The sequence below is a fragment of the Procambarus clarkii genome, chromosome 92 (assembly GCF_040958095.1).
Source record: "Procambarus clarkii isolate CNS0578487 chromosome 92, FALCON_Pclarkii_2.0, whole genome shotgun sequence".
Classification (NCBI taxonomy): domain Eukaryota; kingdom Metazoa; phylum Arthropoda; class Malacostraca; order Decapoda; family Cambaridae; genus Procambarus; species Procambarus clarkii.
Genome location: NC_091241.1, coordinates 11,203,194 through 11,217,502, shown reverse-complemented (window position 1 = coordinate 11,217,502; position 14,309 = coordinate 11,203,194). Strand labels below are relative to the sequence as shown.

The window sequence follows — 14,309 nt, the reverse complement described above, 5'->3', positions numbered from 1 at the left end:
GCCCCAACCACGCATGCTTCATGCTAAAGGCCCAAGAGAGGTTGGCGCAAGAGGTGTTAAGAGCAATTCTCAATAGGAACTACCTACAAGAAATCAATTGACAGCCCTCTGCTGGTTCATTTGCCTGGCAACTCGAAGGCATGTTGTAACACTGTACCCAGTTGCAATGGCCAGAAGTACATGCCTCACACGAGTCAATGGTTGTGCAGTTATCTGAAAATTATGCAATTAGCACAGAGAATAAATTATATGCAAAATTACAACTAGATTTGTTTCAAATGCAACAGATTGGGGGAGATATACAATAGAACCCATATCATGAATACAGTACAGTATTTTAAAGAAAGAAAATTATCCCCCTACATATACTGTACTGTACAATATATGAACATACTGAGAGAAGCAAAACAGGTAGGTGAGGGGTGGTAGTGGTGAGGTGGAGGCTGGGGGGAGGGGTGGCAGGTAGAGGTGGAGGCTGGGGGGAAGGGTGGCAGGTAGAGGTGGAGGCTGGGGGGAGGGGTGGCAGGTAGAGGTGGAGGCTGGGGGGAAGGGTGGCAGGTAGAGGTGGAGGCTGGGGGGAGGGGTGGCAGGTAGAGGTGGAGGCTGGGGGGAGGGGTGGCAGGTAGAGGTGGAGGCTGGGGGGAGGGGTGGCAGGTAGAGCTGGAGGCTGGGGGGAAGGGTGGCAGGTAGAGGTGGAGGCTGGGGGAAGGGGTGGCAGGTAGAGGTGGTTGAGGCAAGTAGTGGTGGGGAGGGGGCCAAGTAGTGGTGGGGAGGGGGCCAAGTAGTGGTGGGGGCTGTTGGGGCCAGGTAGTGGTGAGGGATGGGGGGGGGGGAAGTATCAGGTGGTAGTGAGGGGAGGCAGGTTAGGATGGGGGTAAGCATACAAGCATTACATGTACAGTATACAGTATACATGGTAAATTTCTTTATGCTCCAGTTCATTATTGTAACTGATCTTCAACCTCTAGATGGCAGAGGCTTCCACTGTAATACATTTAGTGCATTTCACCTTGCCCCTCGCAAAGAACAAGAGTATTCGTGTTCCAGTGTATGCAGGGGCTGATGCAGCTCAAGGAGGGTCTGTGCAACTCTAACCAATCGTTTGCAAGATGTCTGCAGCTTCAAATGGAGTACTAACCCTGAGAGAAGTCAAAGCAGACCAGAGCTACTAAACTGGACCAAGATACGAGATATGAATGAATCGAGACATGAAGCCAGTGTGTCATGCTGGGTGAATGTGTGGGGGTATGGAGTGACTGGGTGTGAATGTAATTATTTAAGTGTGACTACCAAAGCATAGTTAAAGGACAAGACCTATATGCTCGTGGTGTCCCATCTTTCCAATAATCTTTGTCATATGACAAATTAATGATGGTTTTTAGGATCCATCACCTTCCCTTGTTCTAACCTTCTACAACTATTTGCAAAGGCTGACCCCTCACATTGTTCAAGAGAGAACTGGATAAGCACCTCCAAAGGATACCTGATCAACCAGGCTGTGATTCATATGTCAGGCTGCAAGCAGCCTCGTCAAACAGCCTGGTTGACCAGTCCAGCAACGAAGAGGCCTGGTCGATGACCGGACCGCAGGGACGCTAAGCCCCGGAAACACTTCAAGGTAAACCTAAGAAGGTTAGGTTAAGTTTTCTTTACAACATCAGCACGAAAACGTTTCCAGTTTGTCTAAATTCAATATTACTGATTTCTACCTTCCGATTGTCTTTTACGTTAATAAATAATAAACAGCCTATCCTCCTAAACAGGAAGATGGGTTGTTATACTGAAATTCAAATTTTCCAGGGAGCACTGTCCTGTCATTATTTGCATACATAGTGTAATTATTTATTACAGTATAAGTATCATATTACTGTAGTAAATCACTGACGTTATGTACCAGACAACCATCCATAATGTTCCAATTGCATAAATTTGTATCAGGATATAAAAAATATACCTGGAGCTCACCTGGAGAAGGTTCAGGGAGGAGCTTTACTCCCCGAGCCCAGCGTAGGGCCAGGCTCGACATATAAATATGGAATTTACACGAGATAATACAAATATCTATAATATACAATAATGTACTGTACATTAATCACTAATTTTTATTTTAGACATGCCTAGCATATTTATATTTTACTAAGGATTATGACAGACTTCACAAGAAATTAGATGGGAAGTGCACAAAAATTAAGCATAAGATATGAACTAGAACTAAAACATCACCACACACACACACACACACACACACACACACACACACACACACACACACACACACACACACACACACACACACACACACACACTGTGCTGCTATCTCTTGGTCATGGGAAGAATACTTTTTCATAGGGTGAGGCTGTTCAGAAGATGGCAACGTCTGAAACAGATGACTCTTCCCCAAACCACCAATAGTGCCAAGCTCCATACAATAAATCAGATGTAGTGGCCAGCTCCATCAAACCATGAACACATATCCTTGTTCTATACAGTAAACTGACAATACAATGCACTGCTCTATACAAAAATCATAGTTTACCAATGACCCTAAAGCCTAATCATTATTTTTTTTGTAATACAGTATATGCTAATATACTAACACAGAGGTAGATGCATAACAAATTTTTCTACAGAGCAGTATACTTAAAAAAAATCTCCTCTTGCTATAAAATAACCTTTTATATATGTATAACATACATTTTATATATCCAAAGCACTTCACCCTAAGATATCCACCATTATCTCCACATTCAGAACGTTACCTTAAAATGCAAGCGTAATGACCTAGCTCACACGCCAGTTACAAGTGTCGTACAACCATTCATAGAACCCCATAAAAAAATGCATCCATATCACACAACAGCCACTGCTCCACTTACCAAAACCTACTTTGAGATTTAAGAAGGCAGGAAGGAATTATCAAGGGAAAGCGTCAAGCCATTACAACTGTATAGCACTTGGAAGGGGATCTGGATAAGGATTTGTGATGGGACAGAGGGGGAAGGAATGGTGCCCAACAACTTGGACTTTTTGAGATTTAAGAAAACACAGCATAAGAGAAGATAAGCAACCCTACTAATGAAGTGCACAAGTTTTCCTATATAGCCTTTCCAGAAAACCCATTCAAATAAAATATTATATCTATTGTCATTATCTATCCTCACAACGTTAAATATAGGAGAGAATAGTTAATTAATATGCAGCTGAACGATCAGTATGACGCAATAATTCCCAGAACCTCCCCCAGCGACATGATGAAGTAAGTCATACCATTGAACCCCGCAGTGCTTCTCTCCCGGCCCAGGGTGCCAATGGTGCCTACGTACCTTGAGAGTAGACTGGGGAGAGTGCCAAGAGCCCCAGGAGGGCGAGGAGGGCGAGGTGAACTTGCATGGTGAGAGCGCCGGTGAGGATTATGCTCGTGACCTGAGAGGAACTCTGGGAGGATCTGTTGTTGTTGCTACCACCACCACCTCAACTCAACGTCTATACTACTATACTACTAATGATAATTACAGCCCGCATTATAATAACAACAATAATAAGAATACAAATAATGTTTGTTATTATATACTCTGGGTATAGTATATTTAATACATACATTTTACAGCATTGCAATATAATTTTTTAAGGCTGCTATGCACACACAACGTTGATTAACAAACTAACATTTATATATATTCATCACGAACCATGTCTCAACTTTAATATAAAATATATTTATCTACTATTTCTATCCTTTAAATGTCTAAAACTAATTTCTTTCAAAGATAAATGGCAAATCCTCAGAAGCAAGACTTTTATCTAGAATGTAATTTATTGAATAAAAGATTCATATATAAAACTATTACAAATATTTGTCAGTGTCATCCTTTAATATTAGAATACCTGTATATAATATTAAATTTGTTTAATTGTTTTATGTTAATATGATAGATTGTCGCTTGAGCCCAGAGTTGTTTACCAAACATGTCAGGAGGAATGGCAGACGAGCGAGACCGGGCAGTTTATATGAAATTAGAGGCCTTAAAGGATATAAGGTAATGTAATTGATATTAATAAGTAGATTATATGTTAGAGTATACTTTTAAATATATATTATTGATAGTATGATAAATAGTTGCAAGATAAATGACATGGCTCTTACTTTTGATTGAATTTAATCGTTCTCAGCTGTTTTATTTTACAAAAATGTTTCAAATTCTAGTTTGAAAATACTTCAAATCGGTTCTATTTTGCGTTCCTAAAGCTGTGCTTAAATGAACGGATTGGTTATATATACTGATACCATTTTATTTACAGTACGGTGCCTATTTTGTTTGTTTTTCATTGTCGGAAGACAGGAAGCCTTTTAGAATTTAGTCCCATAGGCCAGCAATTGACCTTTCACAGGAGGCATTCTACATCTTGTTGTCTAACTCCTGAATACCTATTTAGCATTACTGTATTTACTTCTAGGTGAACAAGAGGTATTAGATGAAAGGAAATATGTCCAGACATCTTGGCCCTGCCCAGGTACTGTATATTAACTGAATTCATGTGAGGCCATTATTTCTCTAGAGGCCACGATGAGGACAGGAATCCGGCAGCTTGTCGTCTTCTCTCTCTTCCTTTCTCTTCTCCTCTCCCCCTCTTCCTCCTCCCCCATCTCTCCTCTCCTCTCGAACCACCATCAGCACCTGCTACTCCATGAACCAGCATTTGCTCATTCTACTATTTATAATCATTATACTCATAATATTATAACTTTTGCACTCATTATAATCCATTAAACTATTTTTACTTACAGAAAATATTATGTCTTAACTAATTTTGCTCCCTGAACTTAGTTCACTTTCTGTATTATAATACTTTATGTTCATAATATTCTCAAAACTAATTATGTTCCTTTTACTCATTATTCTCTAATTCCCTAACCTCATTATACAGTATTTCAGAACCCATTTTACTATACTCCCTTAACTCATTATATTCTGTGTTGTACTTCTAAGCACTTTCTTCACTCTACCTTGGTTCATTATGCTCTATCTTACCTGGAGTATTTTCTAGGAGTTCTTCTACTCCCCAAGGCTGGCCTGAGGAGCTTTACTCGTAACAGCTTGGTCCAACAAGCTGTTGCTTTGAACATATTTGCAAGACCACATATGCAGCAGCTTGCATATGTGGACTTGGAGGTGCACATATCCATTACATACTCTTGCATATTCCTTGTACTTGTTATACTCATACTCACTACTGTATACTCATTGTTCTTTTGGTACTTATTGCATCTGGTCTCATCACACCACTTTTCTTAGGAATACTTCTCTTGGTTGGCTATACAGCCAAAGCATATCTTGTTAAAATTTATATATAAAAATATGACAATATTTTTTCAGGGCCAAAGTTGTAGCAGTGGAACGCCTGCGAGGCAGATTAGCCCAGGAGGTGGAAGTGGTGCAGGCAGAGGAGGCCAGTCTTGCTGAGTACAGGGCCGAGATGGAGCTGTTGCTACAAGAGAAGATGGCCCATGTAGAAGAACTACGGCAAATTCATGCTGATATCAATGCAGTTAGTTCATGATACAAATGTTCATAAGCATAATGATAATACTAATTCATTGTGTTGGAGGGGGGGGGGGGACAGGCAGCCAGCCAGAGTGTATTCATACATGTTAGGCTTATATTGAGGTCTCCCTCCCCCCCCCCCACCTACAAGGTCAAATTACTGACCCCTCCCAGGATGCAACCCCACAACATTCTGACTAGCTCCCGAGTACCTGCTTACTGCTAGGTGAACAGATGCATTAAGTGATAGGAAATGTGCCCAACCATTTCATAATAATATATTAATGTACCATATATAGTGAGAGCACTAGTGAATAGATCTAAATAAGATCTTATAAAAATTATAAAATGCTTTGTGTTCAAACACGATTCACAAGCTCATTGGGGCTCACAGAAAAGTCAAAGAACCATATCCTGGAACAGTTCATCTTTGCTGTATTGATGATGCTCTTTTTTAGCTAATTTGTAAAAAAAAAAATAAAAAAAAAAATGATCTCCATTTACCATATTTCTTAGTCATATTTTGTATATGAACAAAAATTGGCTTATTGCTTGCCATGCCTTCAGTGCAGAGAATGAGTCACAATAGTGTGGCTGAAAATGAATTAACCCAACCCCCCCACATACTGTATGGGGGGGAGGGGGGAGTGACAACTATTCGGTCCATTTTAGACAGTTCGTGATTTGGTGAGGGGTCTCGAAGTACGGTTGGCTTTATTCTTGACTCTCGAATGGGAATCCAGGAGTTCAATTCTTGGGCAGAATAGAAGTAGTCGGGCACATTTCATTTCACCTAATTTATCATTCACCTAGTAGTAAATAGGTACCCGGGAAATGGGCAACTGTTTGTGGGAGTTGCATCCTGGGAAGGGTAAGTAATTCAACCTTGGAAGAACATCAATACAAGCCTAAAGCATATGTGTACACCAACTTCCTGTCCCCTACAAAATGAATTACAGTACAGTACTCTATAAGGAAGTCCAGGAGAAACCGAAACAGTTACTTATTTTCATATGCTTCATTGACTCAGATGGTGTGATGAAGCTTTGCCAACCTATCATTTATTATGAAGTCTACATGCTAGGGAATCACTGGAGAATGCATAAATTTAGCTTAGAAGACAAGAACTTGAAGTCTTAAATTCATGTCTTATAGTAAACACCAATGATAAGCTCTGAATACCCTAGAAACAAATACAAAAATCCAGCACCTGCTTCTTCCCTTCTACAGCATATGGCAGCACCAGCTGTTACCTAAAAGTCCACACGCTCCCATCCACCCCACATATTCCCTGACTTGCTTGCCGTTCCAGCCACCTCTCTTTTCCCCCATCTAAATAACTGGGACCATCTCAAGCACCCAGAATGTATATTATGCATATGTACACACACACATACATTCATTTTATTCAAGAAATTATATTGTGGAGTTAGGTCATTTCTGCTAAATGTATGAGGTATATACACGTATACAACTTAGCATAAAACACACACACATGCTCTTAATCATTCCTTCCCTTGTTTGTATAATGTTCTTGCAAACCTTTTTCTTGTTATAATAAATATTACATAGTATTTTGAATATTCATTATTAATAAAGGGTGGACCTACCAACATATTCTCCCTGCAGTGATTTATTACTGCTGAACATTTGGATGATGTCCAGATTCGACTTTCCAAACTATCCAAACTTTGGCAAAATTTTGGATTTGACCAGATATGATAAAATGTCTAAATTTTTGGACGTTGCTGAACTTTAGGTGTTTGGATCATTGAGTTTGACTATAAAAAATTCAGCACAAACCTCTCCACAGATGGAAAGCATTATAAAATCAGCGGAGGACCTGCGTAATAAAAGCTTAGAGCATGCAAGACGGCTCTATGATGAGTACCATCCCCTTAAGCAGGAGGTCAGCCGTTTGGCCACACAGCAGTTAGGACATGACCTTAATCTACCAAATTTAACAGCTGAAGATGACCCTGTTCCACCAGAGTAAGTACAATGTTAGCTGTTTTGATAGGCAGATTGCCCTAGCCCTTTCCCTCATTGTTCCTCTCTCTTCCCTCCCTCTTCTCCCCCCATCCCTCTCTCCCCCCATCTCCTCCTACATTTTTTCTCCCCCCATCTCCTTCAACATTTTTTCTCCCCCCGTTCTTTCTTCCCCTTTCTTTCTCCTGCATTCTTTCTTTCTCCCCCTTTCTTTCCCCCCCCCCTCTCTCCCAGTCTCTTTCTTTATTTTCTTCCTGCCCATCTCCCTTCCTCTTTCTCCCTCCCACTCCCTCCTTTCTTAACATTTCTCAATAAAACTTAATTTTTATTCTTATCTAATGTCAGTCTTTGCATTTTTCAACAAGAATCTGTTCAAAAGATGCTAAATGGGATTCTGAATATAATTTTGGGCTAATGAATAGAAGCTTAAAAAGTCTCATCAGATGAGAATGATATATTTAAAGAAAGCAGGAGAGAGCAAACAGGAACTAGTAGATCTATTGTTTATCAAAATGAAATGTATCAAAAAAAACTTATTTTTATGGGGCCAGTAAGAAAATCAGCAGACTATTAGATGCTGTCACAGCTTGAATGTGACTTGGCTATGTGTATCTCTGGCGGGTCAGTTTGTATGGGGGATCTGGATCACTTGAAATGTAACGTGTGCTGACAAATACCGGGACATGCACTACAGTAGATCATTGCATCTTAAATTTGTGTGAACTTTGTGTCGTGTAGAGATTGATCTAAACTTACGTTACATGAAATGGCAAATCACTTTATTGTTATATGATAAAGATCACTTTAGTGATAAAATATTGTAGCTGAAATTCTTTCACTGTATCCGTATTGTGTTTCTAGTAGATAAAGAAAGTAAATGTGATGAAATTGTAAACTGTGTATCCTCCAATCTCTTATCAGCAACATCTCTGTTGCCCAGTAACATCTGTTGTGTAATATTATATTGTTACAAATTATTTTATTATATTCTTTTGCCAGCTAACAATATAATTAAGTATTATTGGTAAATATAAATTGTAAAAATCAATGTCAACATCCACTGGGGTTTAATTACAACCTATTTTGTGCCTTGTGTAATCATTTAATGCTTTCAGGATGAGTATGGGGGGCACAATAAACTACTGTACCTGCTAATGGCCATAGCAATTGAACCATTCCTGGTCCATGCTCTAAAAGTTCTTTAATACTGTACATAAATCCTTTATTTTGGGGGAGTAATGTAGAATTATGAGTCATTACTTTTATTTTCAGCTTCTTTGAGAAAGCAGGAGTGGAGTGGAGCATGGACCATGATGATCTTCGTGGTGGTGGTCTTAGTTTGTCTTCTCTTGGTGCCATGAGTGCCCCGCCCTCCTTCCTGTCCCCCTCGGCTCCCATGCCTACGCCTCTCCGAGCCACGCCTCATAAAGCAGATCAAAGACCTCTGCCTCCTCCTCCAGGGCCACCTACTCCAGCTTTTAGGTATTTGTATGCAAAAATTCAAAGTTAAATTTGTTACCAACTTATTTACAAGTCAATAGTTTATTACTGTAGTTTAGTTTAGGTGGTTGCAGTTATTTTGTTTGAATAAAAATATTTGTTTAAAATGCATGTAAATATTGGAAGCTAAGTCACTACATAAAATATTTAAATGATTGAAATGTTGAAGTAAGAATTTCACAGTACATTTTATTATTAATTTATCTTGCTGCATTATTTAAATGCAAGTGCTTAATATATATATATTTCAACACAGGCAACAACCACCGCCCATGAAGTCCTGCCTCAGCTGTCACCAGCAGATTCATCGCAATGCTCCCATTTGTCCATTGTGCAAGGCTAAGTCACGATCACGCAACCCCAAAAAGCCAAAGAAGAAAGATTAGCGGTGAATAGTAAATCCCCGTTTTTTCTGGTTGCAATAAACAATTGCACATACTGGCAGCACCTGTTGTAACATATGTCTCTCACTCAGTACCTGGGACATGCTCCCAGATGTTGGTGTTACCAAGATGTTGCGTATTTGTTGCTTTCAAGCCACCACTACGCTCTCTCTTCTCTCTACTCAACATAATGAAAAGGAGCGAGTAATTTACTCTTTAGTATATTATTTGACAAATGTTCTTGCTGTTACAAGACTTTAAAATAAATAATGCAAGCTAAATATACATAATGGTTATAAAGGGAATTGTACTGTGGTAGCTTTATTGTAATTTAAATTCGGCCATCATAATGTATTGACTACCAGAATGTTGCCTCTTGGCATAGCTCTCTTCAGGCTTTTGGGATTTGTATCCCTCCTAAGAAATGCGTTTCTTGTAGTGTGTGATGACTCTGTAAGAGCCTACCTCACTCTCTAATATAACGATGTGATGTACAAGTGCATGCATGCATATAATTTTTTTATTTTTATTTTTTTACCGAGACGTTCTGTAGATACTGTATTTGGTTAAGTCGTAAAACTTGTGGTTTGCTTAGTAATAAAACTAGGCAGGTACATATTTGTAACTGTATACTGTATCTTCTTATAGAAATACAGTATATTGTATTTTCAAAATGTTCCTAAGTTAGGTCTTTCTTGTAGTGCCAAAATATAAATGTTTAAACTTAGATAAATTTAGTGTTAGGGAAAACTATGTAAGTTGTATTAACCATTTGATATATGTAGTGTGTGTGTGTGTGTGTGTGAGTGAAAATATCAACTGAATACCAGGTTCACCTCCCAATTTGGATTTTTTTCCTCTTTTCCACACTAGTTATGAGGTATCAGGTTATCTGCCGAGATTCTTACTGCTGTGTGTTGAGAAGACTTGCTTTTGTCGTCAGTTTTTCATATCACCTCCATACCAAGATTACTTTACATCGGTTTTCATAAAGAAACCGCTACTTTGAATGAGAAGCAGCTAAACAAAAGTTATAATTATACACTTTCATACCATGAATTAATAGATAATATTAATAATCTTCATTCTTAGAATTTCTTTACTCATGGTAAGCCTAATGAGCAAATTTATTCTTGTTAATAATAGACTTTAACTTTAACATAAACTTTGTATTGTAGCTTAAAGATGTGTAGTATATTTCTGCTTTTTTATTTTGTCTATATTTAGCTCCAGCGGTTTTATCGGAATTGTGATGTTACTTTGCCTCTATACTGTACTTTCACATTATGTTGGCAGGGGTGAGTCCTACCCCACGAAGTAATATTAGCCATGATCTGGTACTAGCAGAGATTATTAAGAATACCAGTAAGGTAAACATTAATTGCCTGGAGACCTCAAATGAAATATATTTCTAGTTTCTGGCTACAAATACCGTACTATGGACTAGTTAAGTAAAGGAGTAATCTTGGAGGTATCTGGTTAATTGCTCTATACAATGAAATCATAAGAATGTGATATATCTATGAGAAAATATACCTATGTATATATAGAGAGAAAATATATATATATATACAGTGGAAATTCAAATCCTGGCCGGGTCAAAGAGTTCTTAGTGATATATGGCTTGCGCGTTCATGCAGCTTTCTCACACATATATATACAGTATATATATATATATATATCATATGTTCATAGATATATCTATGAATGTGATATGAGAAAATGAAGTGGTACGACAGAGTACCTGAGGAATGCAGGGATGCAGGTTTTATCACATTATACTGCTTCAGTATTTTTTCATTAACTGTTCTATTTAATGTGCAAACTGGAATATTTGCAAATTAATTTTTAAGCATAAGTGTCAACAAATAAAAAGGTTAAGTATGTAAAATTAGAAAATTGGGAGAGTTTATAGTACAGATCAAGTGCATTGCTTCCGTAAGTGATCATAAAGAGTAGTTTAAAAAAAATTGGCTTTATGAACCAATTTTGATGTATGCTGTATAATTAAATCATTTTCTCCAGGTGAAATGATAATTGACAGTACAGTTAACAAGTGATAGTTTTCTAAATAAAGTGTTCATATTCCTTAAGTGTGTGTGCTTTTGGTTCTTTTGTATGCAGTGGTGCATTTTTTATAACATTCATTATTCTTATTCACAGGTCATCTTTACTTTGTAAATGTATGTTTTGTAATTGTTAAGTAGGTATCATTAAATGTGTAAGCATTAGTCAACGTGTATTTACGTATATTAGATGCATTTAAGCTTAAGATTGCAATTAACATGAGCAAGAATAGTATTGCACTCAGTGAATTTTTTGTTTTTTGTGTGTATTAGAGATAAATTGTGACAACTGCTTGAGCCTTTCTTAACTAGGAATCCATGGCACATTATACTATTGCACTGTGTGTAAATGCCAGTGTCTTCTTCAATTTTGTACTTACAGTAGTGTAGTATTGATATTCATTAAATAACTAGAACTTTACAGTATATAATATAGTTATTTACCTTCCAATTAATTTATTTTTACATATTGCACCATCTGCTAGAGTAAGTTCAGTTGTATTAGTAGCAATAAAATCAGTTAAGTAACTACTGTAGTAAGGTGGTGTATAAATGTATAGTTCTTATTTTAGTTGCCCTTAAAAGCACTGCTGTGGGGCATCACTTTTTGCCAAGTATTTGTTATACGGTATTTATATTCCGTATAGGGATTGTGATCGTCACAGCACCTACGGGCTGTGACAATCTGTCTGGAACCTGTAGGTGTGGGACTGAGACGTCCACCTCCTGGGGCTCGTGCGGCCCAAGCTTCAGTTGGCTGGTGTCATTCTTGCCCTTGATGGGGTGCTTTTTCTCTGGCTCTGACCACAGTGGTCTCCGGTTTTGGAGTTCCTGTGCCTTTTTTCACCAACTTCGAGGTCAACCCTGGAACTCACAGTTCCTGCGACGGTGCTGGAACCAATCATATTGGCTTTTGCCTTTCCATTGGAGATTTTTGGTGCTGTGGAGAGGGGGACCTGCTGCCTGCATAATAGCTTCTTCTCCATATCAACCTACCCTGGCTTTGCGGCCTGGTGAGGTCACTCCAGACCAACAACCAGAGCACAACACCATAGTCTCCTGAGACTGATGGATGCCTTACACTACTATTTATATTCCAGCCTCAATTGATTGGCAACAGTTTCTTCCCAAGATTACCTGTTCATGAAATGATGTTTTCCCATTTTTTTTAATGCTGTACTATTGCACTCTATATACTGTATTTAAATTCTTTTGCTATTGTTTCTCTTACATGATGGTCAAACCGGCTAATTATTAATTAGGTACAGTAGCAATACTATACTGTACCTTAAATTTTTGGCCAAGTTATAGATTATCTTTCTTTTCAATTACTTCCATGAAATATCTTGAACGCCTGTATTTTTATAACAAAATTTTAGTCCCCGGGAATGACCTAAAGCAGTGTCGTGTCAATAAAAATTGAAGCTGCACCTTCATTTTTGCATGCATGTCCTGTTGCCAGGTGATGTTCCCAGTAGATTGAACTGCTGATCAAGAAAGTAAAGACTGGAGTACTATTTTTGCATTGGTTTTTAGGCATCTCAAATGATTAAAAGAACTCCCCATTTGGGTTTTGCCTTATGGCAGGTAGGCTTGTATGCTCCAATAATGTACTAGGCAGCCAAGTTTGTCATGGCAGGTGAGTTGGAGGACAGTTGAGTGTGTCATATGACTGACAATAAGTCAGTAAGAAGACTTCAAGTATAAAAATGGCAGGGCTACAGTGATGTAACAGGTGCAACTCATTTGCCATCCCATAACTGTCGTTTTCTGATTAATAGATACCGAATATTTTGATTACGACCACACACATTGAAGTACAAATCTTGGACATCCTTCTGACATCAATATTTGATCTCTTTCTTTACTTTTGTGGTAGTGGTAGTACCACACATTACCAAGCCTAACAGATACTGCAAAAATAGTCCCTCAAAATCTGTTTGTATCTAGAATGTTTGTGCCTCTTGATAATGGCAACAAAAATTAATTTGCTTAGGTCATCGAAACTCGTAAGTTGGGCTGCTAAATTATGAGATTGTTGTAAGGTGATGAGCACGAAGTTGATAATGATCTCAGCCTTGTTACTTTAAAATGACATAATAAATTATAATTCAATAACACAGTACAGTATTTAGGCTAGAAATGTTGACTGTACAATATACCTTAAATTAATTTAACTACTGTACTTGGATGGAACTGCAATTATTGGCGATTTGAAATTCAATGTTGAACTGAAGGCTGGAGTACTATTTGTACTGAATCGACTCATGAACACCAACTTTCCAAATCAGGATGTTTTGGAATGCTCACATTTTACAGGTCATTGCTTGTTTCCTTTCTTCTATTACAATTTAAGTTGAACACTTGTTCAATTAATCGTATATTCCTGCATGAATAGTACACAATTTTTTTTTATCTAACGTAGTTTACCAAGGTCACATGTTGATTTTAAAGTACACTACTATACATTTAGATATCTGAAACATTAGGTATTTATAGATAATTTTAATTAGACATATTATGAGGTATTGTGCTCTGGGAAAGTTTGTATGGCTGTGGCAACACTCATTTGTTATCATTATTGACTCTTTAGTGTTTAATGCCTTAAGCTAAATATTCTTCCCTGCTTGGCACCTTTTGATAATTACTTGTCTTTTTAACTTATTAATACCATAGCAAGGCACAATCTTTCATAAGGTCATTCATAAGGTACTTTTGGAGGAGTATTTCTTACATTGTGGCCTCTTGCATATGTTGCAGTAAATAATTTTATATAATAGTTTGAGTTTGAATTATAAATTGTTCAAATTTAATATCAAATGAGGTTA

The 14,309-nt window shown here is 37.9% G+C and overlaps 2 protein-coding genes across 5 annotated transcripts in view; one reads left to right on the top strand and one right to left on the bottom strand.

Moving 5' to 3' along the window:
- The window catches only part of LOC123775054 (salivary glue protein Sgs-4), a 28,228-nt gene extending 24,734 nt beyond the window's left edge, over positions 1-3,494 (bottom strand). For 2 of the 4 annotated variants that reach the window (XM_045769845.2, XM_045769846.2), the window contains exons 1-2: positions 3,324-3,494; positions 88-213 (exon numbers count right to left, since the gene is read on the bottom strand). In XM_045769845.2, coding sequence (XP_045625801.2) covers positions 88-213; positions 3,324-3,390 — 193 coding nt within the window. In that variant the 5' untranslated portion in view covers positions 3,391-3,494. The remainder of the gene's footprint in view (positions 1-87; positions 214-3,323) is intronic. The other 2 variants (XM_045769847.2, XM_069319342.1) reach the window with 1 other exon arrangement.
- Positions 3,495-3,933: 439 nt separating this feature from the next.
- On the top strand, positions 3,934-11,902 carry LOC123775053 (zinc finger C4H2 domain-containing protein). The gene is made up of 5 exons (XM_045769844.2): positions 3,934-4,037; positions 5,376-5,547; positions 7,357-7,535; positions 8,805-9,014; positions 9,289-11,902. Exons 1-5 carry the CDS (start codon positions 3,967-3,969, stop codon positions 9,416-9,418), a joined length of 762 nt encoding a protein of 253 aa, XP_045625800.1. The 5' UTR covers positions 3,934-3,966; the 3' UTR covers positions 9,419-11,902.
- Positions 11,903-14,309: the final 2,407 nt, after the last annotated feature.